The sequence below is a fragment of the Coccinella septempunctata genome, chromosome 3, assembly GCF_907165205.1.
Source record: "Coccinella septempunctata chromosome 3, icCocSept1.1, whole genome shotgun sequence".
Taxonomy (NCBI): domain Eukaryota; kingdom Metazoa; phylum Arthropoda; class Insecta; order Coleoptera; family Coccinellidae; genus Coccinella; species Coccinella septempunctata.
The window spans coordinates 10,689,144-10,701,384 of NC_058191.1; the positions used below are offsets into that span (position 1 = coordinate 10,689,144).

General features: G+C 33.1%; 1 protein-coding gene across 1 annotated transcript; it reads left to right on the forward strand.

Moving 5' to 3' along the window:
- The first annotated feature begins 620 nt into the window (after positions 1 to 620).
- Positions 621 to 9,692, forward strand: LOC123309853 (LARGE xylosyl- and glucuronyltransferase 2-like). Its single transcript, XM_044893141.1, has 11 exons — positions 621 to 763; positions 829 to 917; positions 969 to 1,186; positions 1,237 to 1,307; positions 1,364 to 1,610; positions 4,042 to 4,191; positions 5,495 to 5,669; positions 5,721 to 5,845; positions 7,016 to 7,168; positions 7,222 to 7,401; positions 9,008 to 9,692. The coding sequence occupies exons 2-11, from the start codon at positions 866 to 868 to the stop codon at positions 9,350 to 9,352; spliced, it is 1,716 nt and encodes a 571-aa protein (XP_044749076.1). The 5' UTR covers positions 621 to 763; positions 829 to 865; the 3' UTR covers positions 9,353 to 9,692.
- The last annotated feature ends 2,549 nt before the right edge of the window (positions 9,693 to 12,241 follow it).

The window sequence follows — 12,241 nt, forward strand, 5'->3', positions numbered from 1 at the left end:
ATGTTGTGAGTGACCCTGTATATTTCAATTCGATACAGATTGTAGATTTTTGACTGCCATAAAACTTTTGTATGAGACGTTTATTGATAACCCCTGTAAATTTTCAGTCCGGGTAATTTTTCCCAGAGATATATATCTCTGATTTTTCCACACAAAACGAAGTTCTGTCTCCTGTCAGATTAAGTTCTATGGATGTTACCTTCTGTCAAACATTCTATGATGAAGATCAAAATAAACAAATAATTTTCCCTTCCTTAAAAATTTCACTAATTAAATTCTTATCAGATATCTGTTATTCTGTTATTCTATTTCTATTCATTCACCTTTTAGTAGAACGAAAGTGTGTCGGTCTTAATTCGCATCTGTTCAATCTGTTGACGTAAAATATTTAGCTAAGTTTGTCACCTCATTGCAAATCAATGGCATTTTCAAGGAATCAAAAATAAGATCAATATTCGAATTAAACGGCAAAATGTTGTTCCCTTTAAAATTTTTAGATACGGGTTAATTATATTACTAATTGCGGTAATTGCTATAATTATTTTCAGTTATTATAGACAACTGCCTGGCAAGTATAGATTTTTATATATTGATGATTGTGAATAACTTTCTACTTCTAGGATATTCCAATTTTGGCATTGTGGGATCAAAGAAATATTTCAAAAATGATATTATAAAACATTTCAACAGTGATGATTTTGGAGAAGATTATGGTGATGAATATATTTGGAATGAAAAGTGTGAAGTAATTCATATAGGCATTGTATGTGCCGGTTACAAGTCTAATTTACAACTACATACCATGCTGAAATCTATTTATTTTCACAGCGATAATGCCTTTCACTTTCATATAATTGCTAGTTGGATGTCACAGCGAGTTTTGAGTACTTTATTCCAGAGTTGGAATGTAGATCGAGGTGCTTTGAATAGAAAATTTAGCTAAAATGATATAAATATTTTTTTTGCAGTGAATGTTTCTTTTTATGATATAAATGATTATATTACTGATGTGAGATGGGTCCCGAATACTCATTACTCAGGGGTTTTTGGATTATTAAAACTCTTATTCCCAAAAATCATTCCTGTATCAGTCACCAACAAAATAATTGTTTTAGACACTGACCTCATATTTTTGAGCAACATATATGAATTATGGAAAATGTTCGATAAGTTCAAATATAAACAGGTATAACATATACATATGTTAACATATTTAGCTGAATTCATTGTTTTTAGGCTATAGGTATTGTTGAGAATGAGAGTAATTACTATTTGGAAAAAACATCTTGGCCAGCTATTGGGAGAGGGTAAAATTTTTGAGATGAAATGATCTGTGATAATTAACTCCAGGATTCTTTTTTAGTTTTAATTCTGGTTTAGTTTTATATTATATAGATAAATTGAAGGATGCAAATTGGCCAAATATGTGGTATACTGTAACAAAAAAAATTGCAAATGAAATTGGATCGACTTTACTAGGTGATCAGGATGTTATAAATGCAGTGATAAAAGATAATTCTCATCTACTTTATGAAGTGCCTTGTTATTGGAACACACAGTTGAGTGATCGTACAGACAGCTATTTATGCTACAGTAAACATAAAGCTAAAGTAAGTAAGTTTCAGAGAATTATGAGATTAGAGTAATTTCTTACAATAGATGCATGTAAAACTTCCATTTGAATAGGAATTATGATTAACAAATTTGAGAGAAAATAAATATTTCTTTTATGCTATATAAATAATGTTCGAGGTTTGTCTCTGATCCCTTTATGATCAAGTTCCAAGTATCAATTTAAAACCAATATTTGAAATCATTTTCTTGCAACATAAAAACTTGATATCATGATTAAACAGGATCTTTATAAATGATTGTAGAGGGCTTTGAAATATACTCATTTTGCAGGTGTCAATAATTTTTACAACTTTGTAATATTAATATAATAATTTTTGATATACAACTTTGGAAGCGAACATTCATAAAATCATCATTTATACAGGGTGTTCTACCAAGAGAGCCCATTAGAAGTTCACAAAGAAACATATATTTAATCTGTTTGAAATTTTGTATGAAGATATTAAGCAGATGTGCCATCCTTTTTGAAATATTTTGTAAGGATTTATTACTTCCAGTTATACCGGAATGGATATCAAATCGCTTTGTATTTCAAATGCAACATCACATATATTATTAAATTTCCGAATGCATGTGTTTTCAAATTCTAAGTTCTTTTTTTGAAACATTCTCTACAGATGTGGTAGCAGTTTTTGAGTTATTCACTGTTTTTTTCAAAAAATTACAGATGAAGGCTTTCAATAAGTAGTTCTCAGGAGCTCTATGCACAACCTCAAATCTGTTTCATAAAATTGGGTGCTAAAAAGATATTCAATGTTACTTTATAGGTAACATGGGGTTCTGTTATTCAAGTGGTTCAAATAATGCTGCCAAAGTTGGGTTTTAGGAAAAGGTTATATATCGATTCTTTCAAATGCAAATAGTATATTTCAATTCCGTATTTCAATTTAGGACAAAAAAATAGATTGGGTCTTCGGGAAGTTCCTTACACCCTAATTGAACCTTTTACCATTCAAGACATATTCTGAAATAAAAACTTTCAAAGCCACAAACAGAAATGTTCCAGCTACTTTTGTTCCTGAAATACAGGGCGAAAACAAACATGTTCACATTTGGAGATATTATTATTTCAAAGGCCCTGTATAAGATAAAAAAAAATGAAAACTGCTTTTAATAGATATTTTCACATAAAAGTCGGTTGCGTAATCAAAAAAATTTTTTACTGCTCGGTTTTTAAGATTGGGCACAAACTTGGTATTTTTGAAATGGAACACCCTGTATATTTTAAAGTCCAATTTTTTTTCTGAATACATTGATATATCACAACCTAATCTTCAGTAAATTTTAACTACAAAAATCAGAAAAATCCATATTTATGTTTGTTTTTTAACAGTACGCCATGGATTTAATTATACCTTTTTCAAAACGCCACGTGATTTAAACCTATTTTTATTTAATAATATTTTAAACATAAACTCAAAATATCACTTTAACATGAACTTCGATATTTTGATTTTATTTTTAAAATATAATTGAATAAATAGGTTCAAATCACATGGCGTTAAAACATATAATAATGCGCGTGTGAAAGAATTCCTGGCCTACTGTTGAAAAAACAAACATAAAAATGTATTTTTCTGATTTTTGAAGCTAAAATTTATTGGAGATTAGGTTGTGATACATCATGTATTCAGAAAAAAAAGTGCAAAAATTTGACGTTAAAATATTCTGTATATTTTAACGTCAATCATTTGAAAAATACCAAGTTTGTGTCCAATCTTAAAAACAGTGCACTAAAAATTTTTTTTAATACGCCACTGACTTTTATGTAAAAATATCTATTATAAGCAGTTATCATTTTCTCTCTATCTTATACAGGGCCTGAGAAATAATAACATCTCCAAAAATTAACATTTTCGTTTTTGCCCTGTATTTCAGAAACAAAAGTAGTTGGAATATTGCTGTTTGTGGCACTAAAAGTTTTACAAAAAAGTGATACAGGACACACTGATTTAAGTATAGGGAACTTTCAGAATACCCCATCTTTATGTTGTTTCTAATTGAAAAATGGGGTTCAAACAAACTGTTTGCATTTGAAAAAATCGACTTATTGCCTTTTTCTGAAATCCCAACTTGACGGTACTATGTGAACCCCTGTATATATTATTTCAAAAGACTCTGAATAACTCGAAAACTTTCTATAGGGAATGCTACATAAAGTAAACGTAGAATTTGAAAATACATTGGAAAATGTAATAATATACAGGGGTTACATTTGCAATAAGCGATGTGATATCCAATTCCGAAGTCATACATCCAAATATTTCAAGAAAGGTGTTCATTTGCCTTATGTCTTTGTTCAAATTTCTTAATGAAATATATCCAATATATATTTCTCCTTGAACTTTTAATGGGTACTCAGGTTGGAAAACCATGAATAGACCCTGTATCATTTTAATTTTTCAGGTGATTCATTGGAACTCCCCAAAGAAATTCAATGTTCTGAACAAAGATGGAGATTATTTCAGAGGATTATATACAATTTTTGCCGAATTGAATGGAAACTTGTTGAGGAAACATTTGAAAATTTGCTCTTCCAATTCAAAATCCACAGTGGTGAGGTTCAATTTCATTGATTTCTGAAGTTATTTTTTCGTTTTTTGTTTGATAATTACTTCAATTTAAATTTATTGCCCATTGCATCAAATTATTCTAAAACAAAATTATTCAAAATTCTTATATGTAGAAATAAGCATTCCTGATCCTTTATGACTAAATGAAACTATGTATTATACGAGATTCAAATTGTCGGTATCACGTCTTTTGAATTAAATTGATGTTTAATGGGAAAGAGGACAAGTTTATGCGAAATAATCCATAAAGAAAAATACAGAGGTCATCAATTTTGCTGAAATTCTGCTTTATATGACATCCGTATATAGTATGATGTATGGTTCACTTCCCTTCATTGCGGATTCTACTGTTCTTGGATTTCATCAGGGACAGTAAAATTGTTGACACATTACATCCATTGGTCGCGTTGGAAGTCATCTTAAAGTTACTTTTGATAACATAAATATATCTTCAGAAAACCTGAGAAAACGGAAATCACCGATGGAAAGTAAAACGTTAAAAAATATCACTTCATATGTCAAAATTAAAAAGAATTGGGTTTCCATTTGAATTTATTGAGTTTTCATACCTTTTATTTGTCGAAATTGATGACCTTGCCATAAACACCCTATACAATGACGACCCAAACAAAAGCGATCTAACTGATAATTGGTTGGCGCTCATTGAATGAATATTTTTTTCCCAAAGGTGTAGCTTTTGCCATGGTTATCCGAAAAAATTTAAGATATCTCTAACACAATTTTTTTCACTAAAATCCTTCTAGAGAAGTTTATACCACGGCACTTTCTCGCTATCCGTATTAGCCATGATACTTGTGGTATAAACGGAATTCGCTTTTCTAGGAGAGTATTTTAGTTTTAGACCAAAACCGAATGTTCAGTTCAATATCTCCCAAAACATTTAAGGTGATCTGAATTAATCACAATCTTACCGGGGTATTGCTCGAAACTGGTCCCATTTCTTCATTTCTCTGAAGATGCCCAAAGCAGTTGTTAGAGAAACGTCAGGCAAAATGCCGCTGTGAAAAAGCCCAGATATTTCTAATACACAAACTATGTATTGATAATTTTTATACTCATCAGAACTTTTTATCTCAAGAAGTTGAAGTCTTTCGAAAATGATTCTATTTCCTACCAGGTCGTCATACTTCTCGAGAACCCTCCTTAATCCTGTATTGGTAAGTCCTTTTATCCTTACCACTTCCCTGTCCTCTGCTTTGTAAAAACATTAATTCTTGATCTTACCCCAATACTTGTAAATTTCAATGTCGTGACGTTTTCTTCAGAATGTTGTAGCAGACGTATGTTCAGGCTTCAACAAGATGAAAAGTTCGAAATGGAGGACTCTTCTATTTTTCAGAGAGTTTAAGGCAGCCTCTGTGGATAATGATATAACGTTCGCAGCGCAGCTATCTTTCGATAGGATTCAAATGATAGAAGAGTTAGCCAAGTATTGGGAAGGTGATAATGTTCTTTTTATGTATTCTCCTTATTACAATACTGAGTTTTTAGGACCAATTAGTTTGACTTTATACATCACAGATCCTGAATTGGAACAGGTTAATGAATTCATTGAGGCTTCCGATTTGCTTCAAGAAAGAAGAAATATAGCTTATCATGCTGTTTTTAAAGATGGCGTAAGTATTCAATTAGGTGAGATATTGCTGCTCCATAGGCATTATAAGCCAGGTCCGGCACATTCGAAACTACTGTATCTGCGTATCTCGTACCTCTACTTTTAGTGTGTTCCTGTAATTATTTTTCAGTTATACAGTGTGAGTCTTTGACTCGCACAAATATTTTAACAGTAGATTCTTGAGGTCAAAAGAAGCACTTTTTTTCCATACCATTTTTATCGAATCGGCTCGGTTTAAAAGATACAGGCTGTTGAAAAATCATAAAAAATGTTTTATTTTTAGTTCTATCACACCAAAGGTTTTACCGAATGAAATTAATTTCGGAATATGGTTTTTCATTCATTTGATGAATCTCTTTCGAACACAGTATATCACCCACGTCTTCCAGTTTTCTCATTATGACGATTGCGTGCCATAAAAATACCAAAAATTCAAAGCACCCAACTCTTGAAACTATGTTGGACGCTATGAATATTTGAACGATAAAAGTATTCTTCATATTTTCTCGCATAATGCGTCGTTTTCGAGTAATTTGATGTTAAAAATAAAAATTTCTGTGATACTCGAAAAATTGGGTTCTTTGGCTGAATGCAACTCTGTTTAAAAGATCCACAGATGTGTAGTGTCATGGATTCAACTGAGACCTCCGTAAACTCTTCAACTTCACAGTATTCATTCCAATCGAAGCCATGCAGCCTATGGATATTGAAAATTGAGTCTGAATGTAGTTCTTTTCTTCTGAAATTTTGAACAGTTACTGTCTTTATTAGCCAAACATTTCCGACAAGTTAAAAAAAAATCTCTTTCTTGGTGTTGAAATTTACAAAGAACCGAGTATGAAGTATAAACCATATTTAAGATTAGATGAAATATTTGTGTTCATTAACATTCTGCATCGAACTTCTTAACCCTCTAATACCCAAGTCCGCCTTGAGACTGGTTGCATATAAGTGGATACAAAATTATTCTGCCCATGTCCGCCTTCAGTATAGGTTCATTTTGTGAGTATACAGGTGTTAATGTAAATCAGTTAACTATTTGCGAAAAAAAGATGTAGATTACATAAGCTAATTTGAAACTATACGGAAATAATTTTAAAAAAGAAAAAAAAACTTGGGCATTAGAGGGTTAACTTCTTTCGTACTAACCTATCCTATATTGTCATTTCAGGAATATTATCCTATTAATTTATTAAGGAACATTGGTCTCCAGAACATAGGGACAGATTATGTTTTCTTGGCCGATGTCGACTTTCTTCCGATGAAAGACCTATATGAGACTCTGAAAAATTATATAAAGTCGTTGGGTACCATGGAGAAGAAGGTTATTTCTAGCAGTTTGAAATTTTTCCTTTTTTTTAATTCTATCCTTTTCAGGCTCTAGTCATTCCAGCTTTCGAGACCCAAAGATATCGTAGTAGGATTCCGAAAAATAAAAAGCAACTACTATCAATGCTTGCTACGAAAAGTGTGATGCCTTTCAGACATGATGTTTGGGCAGTTGGACATTCTCCAACAAATTATACTAGATGGAAGACGGCCACTTCCCCTTACAATGTAATCAATTCTTTTTTTCATACACTTATGGCCGTATGCACCGTTTGATTAAACGAAGTTTAAACTATAAAATGACGTTCAAGTATAGAATCTCTATGGGAAAAAAAGATGTTTAAGGAATTAATCTCGTTTAGTGAAACGGTGCATATGGCCATTATTACAAAACAGAACACCCAATATTAGTGAATTTATTAGAAAGAATGAAACTTTGGGATCTCAGTAGAGTCTCAAGTGCTTTGAATTCCTGCGAACTTGTGGAGTTTGCTTAGTGACACCTGGGCAGATACCAGGTGGCAAAGGTAACTAAAAATAAGTGTTACTTAACTTATGATGCTGCACAAGAAATAAATGAACTTAACTTATTTTCTCTCGATCTTATGATACAGGCGTCCTAAACCCCTATTTTCCAAAAAAAATTTGGATTAACCAAAATTTCGATTATCTGAAATCACTTCGGTCCACATTATTTTGTATAATCGAGACTGTACTGTACTGCAATCGATTGCTGCAAAACCTACGAAAATATAAAAGAATTATTTTTTCAATAAGGGACATGCCTGTCCGTTAACTATTTGAATTCGGAAGAAAATACTACCCCATTGTATCTGAATTAACAAGGTACTATGAATGCAGTCAGTTAGTTCATTGTGTAAAATTATGTGCTGTGTATGTGCAAGAGTTGATATGTGTATGTGCCATGTGAGAGCAATGTAAAGTATACAGTAAAGGGACTCCAAACAGATTGTGAAAGGGAACCGAGTTACCACAGTCTCACTCACTCCGAAACACATGCATAGTGCTCTCGCGCTCACACTCCCGGCCAAATAATTTTCATGTGTAGGGAATGTTTGGTCGCTACTATTTGTTTGAATGATGAAATATAACTTTTTTATAGTTACTTCAATGACATATTTCAATATCAGACCTGTGAAAATAAGTAAAGTTCATTTATTTTTTGTGCAGCTTCAAAGCGTCTGGCAAGAGTTTTGGCCCATGGAAAGTGTCTGTCACTTATAATATAACTTCAGAATAATATTCTTTAGAACATATATAAAAATCAGCCATGTGAAAATAAGTTAAGTAACACTCATTTTTAGGTACCTTTGCCACCTGGTATCTGCCCAGGTGTCACTAGGCAAGCTCCACAAGTTCGCAGGTATTCAAAGCACATGAGACTCTACTGAGATCCTAAAGTTTCATCTGTGTAAAAATAAGTTATGTCTGGTCGCTCTGGGATCTTACTCTATAACTGGAAAATTTTGTGTCATCTGGGGAGCGATGAATGAACCAAAGTCTTTGAGAACGTGCACACAAAAACGCTGCACAAAGGTTCCTTACTAATATCTCGCGAAAGTATAAAAAATTGGGATACTCGTCTGAAATTCGTACCAACCTTGATTACCTGAAAACTCGGTTTTTCTCTTATCAGAAACCTCGTAAATCCTTCAATAACTATAATATTTATAACGATCTGTTTTCTATTTTAAGATTGAATCCTTTGTTGATATTTTTCACTATTTCTTCTCTTTGAATAGGACAATATTGAAGAGGTCAAAATATTAAATATGATTAATATGAATAAGCTTTCACTGATATCTTTTGGTAGGTGGAGTGGAAACCTGATTTTGAACCGTATGTAGTAGTTAAGAGTACGGTTGTAGAATACGATCCCACATTCATGGGTTTCGGATGGAACAAAGTGTCTCATATCATGGAATTGAACGCGCAAGGATATGAATTCATCGTACTACCCGACACTTTCATCATTCACAAAGCGCACGCGCCTAGTTTTGATATTGCTAAGTTCCGCACTTCGCCGATATACAGGATGTGTCTGCAGAACTTGAAGGATAACTTTATCAAGAAACTTCACAAAAAGTACAAAGAGGCTTTTGACGACAAGTACGCTGTTGGTGATACAGTTACCAATTTTATCGCTAATGGAAACTGAATAATGAGGCTTTTTTTCTAAGTGACCATATTACCCATTGAACAAATAATGTAATGATTGATACAAATGTATATTACCAGTAGTCTTACAAACACGAATTAACTAAAAGTCGTATATTTTCATACAAAATCTTTTTGCCATTGATTTTTAATACTCTTTTTTTACAATTATTTTAAGCGAATAAAGCATAATTCAACTTAATGTTTTTACTCGATTTGAAGATTTAAATGTTGAATTTATATATTTAGATAATTAATATTCTAGAATTTTTGTTATTTATAAAATTTCATGTTATTTATTTATACAAGTATAAAATCAATAATATAACATAAAAAGTAAAGAATTACATTTTATTTATATCATACTAAAAACCTTAATCAGTGTACTAGCAAAGCGATTCCTTTTTGGTACTAGGATTCAACTGACTACTTCAGTTGTGTTGCGAAAAGAATAAATTCTTTGATCGGAAGACGCCAAAGGGAAAGGGAGCCAGAATTTTTATGAGCAATAGTATTTTCAATCAATTAAATATTTTTTTTTTCAATTTTATGAGAAGTCCTTTTTTTCAATAAATTTTCTTGAAAAATACTTTTCAAAATATATTTTATCGTCCAACATGCAAGGACCAGGCGTAGAGATGACTTTTTTTCAGGAAATTTTAACTGATTGAAATTAATTTACAAATTCTAGTTCACAATAGTTTTGCAATATTGAATTTCCTTTTTTTATTCACTATATTTTCGATACAGCACTTACCCCCTTGTAATAATGCACCCCGTATCTTGATCAATGGAAGAGCGGCTGTCCACTGGTTATGAGGTGATTATTTTTAGGATGTTAAATACACAAATTGAATGCCCTCGAAAGGGGAAAGATGTAAAAATGTGGATTCGGCCCGTCGCACGAAGGACAGGTCTTAAAGTTAATATTATTTCTGTGGAGAAAGTTCAAATGAAACTCATGAAAAAATTTAACAAATAAATCTATTTGAAAAATTAAAATTAGAACTTCTCTACAAACCCGTACTCGGTCGAAGACGACCAACAAAAAAAATCTTCAATTTCTTAAACACATGCAAAGGAGCGCAAAACAATAACCATATTTTTCATAACAAAATCTTGGATTAGAATTCAACTTTCCAACTTGGCGCGCAATAATAATACTTAATCAATGAATTATAGAGGAGCTTTCAGGACTCTGGACAAACAAAAAATTGGAACTTTCTACCCTTTTCTGCGACCGCTGTTTGTCTGACGCTGCCGATGAAGAACTTTTCGACACCAGACTTTACCCGCACAAATCTGCGAATCCGTTACACTCAACCGAACTTCCCGCACTTTTTCGTCGCAAAGGTTTAACGCTCTAAATTCCAACACAATTCTATATCTGGTCTTACTACAAATAAAAAATAAACGATCAATCACTCCTCGAATACTACTTTACTGATTCCGAATAAAACTGACTTTAGCTCTAAATTATTTCCGTTCTCTTCAACTACCTATTTCCCGATATTCCGTTTCTACTTGAACAAAATAACCAACAAAAACAAAGGACTGGACTTTTCTTTATACGCAACTTTTCCAAATATTTATGAGCCGACCGAGTCTCCGATTCTATTCCGTGATCTACCTATATTTTCTCTTACTTCGTGCGAACCTAATTATTCTAAGTTACTATACTCTTTCTTTACTGACTGACTCTACAAAAGACTTAAAATTTCTCTACTATTCTGTAGACTCGAATGGGTATATTTTTTCGATATTTTACAGATCACGTCCCCGGACCGACTGACTAACTTTTTCCGAGGTACTTTTTCCCCCGGTCTTTCTCTCCCACGCTATGGGTGGTACCAAAACGTCCCAAAATCGAAATCATTGGACGATCATTCTCATAGACAATCTTGATCATTCTTGCTGAGTTGAAAAATCAGCGTTCCCAAGCTCGGTGGTTACAAGAAAATTTCGGCTACTTCGAATTCTGAGAACTGTTTTCCTCTCAGGGTCTCCAAACTAATAAATCTTCCTTAATCTACATGACTGACCGTTTTAACCCGTTCTGAAGTCCTTATCACCGGATATTGGAATCAATTACATAGGCCGGCGATCGCAGGTTGCTCTCCGAAAATGTACATTGTATCAATATCTGTAGGTTTTCTGACTGAGTGACACTAACTCTTTCAACTCTTATCGAGCTGGTTATTATTTAAATCACAGAACACACCCACTTACATTATGATTTAAATTCCCGCGACTTGATACCGCCTGATCTCAAGCGCCTCAAAGTGTCATATTTCCACCTAATAATCGCCTCTGCAGCACGGCTGCAACAATGTATGAAGGTTCCAGCGATACCTCGTTTCAATTATCCCAAATTAATTCTTATTGTCTTATTCCGATTTATTACACTCTACAACAAAATCACAGAGTGCCCAAAATTTAATTTTACCAGGGGGACGTTGAATTTAAATTAAAAAACGCAGACGCCTTATGAAAATCATCCCTCCCGGATATCGAATATAGTCATATAGCTCACGTCAAAGAGGTTACTCTTTGCTCAAGGCTTGCCTCCGTCAAGTGGTTTTGAGTTAGGCTTGAATCACAGATTACAGAGTATCGCATAATACGTGAGTGTTATTTTTGAACATTAGGGTGGATAAGGGTCGGTATCCTCCTACGATGTTAATTGCTTGCACAGCCAAAGTTTGTATGTAGTTTAGGCCTTGTACACATGAGAGCGTTAGACGCCGCGTTGAGCGCGCGTACATGTGTACGCTCCATTGCCCAGTCTAGTAACTCGAAGCGCGCTGCAAACGCGACGATCGAAGTAAAAACTATAAACGCACGCTCAACGCGGCGTTTAACGCCCTCATGTGTATGTGTACTAAGCCAG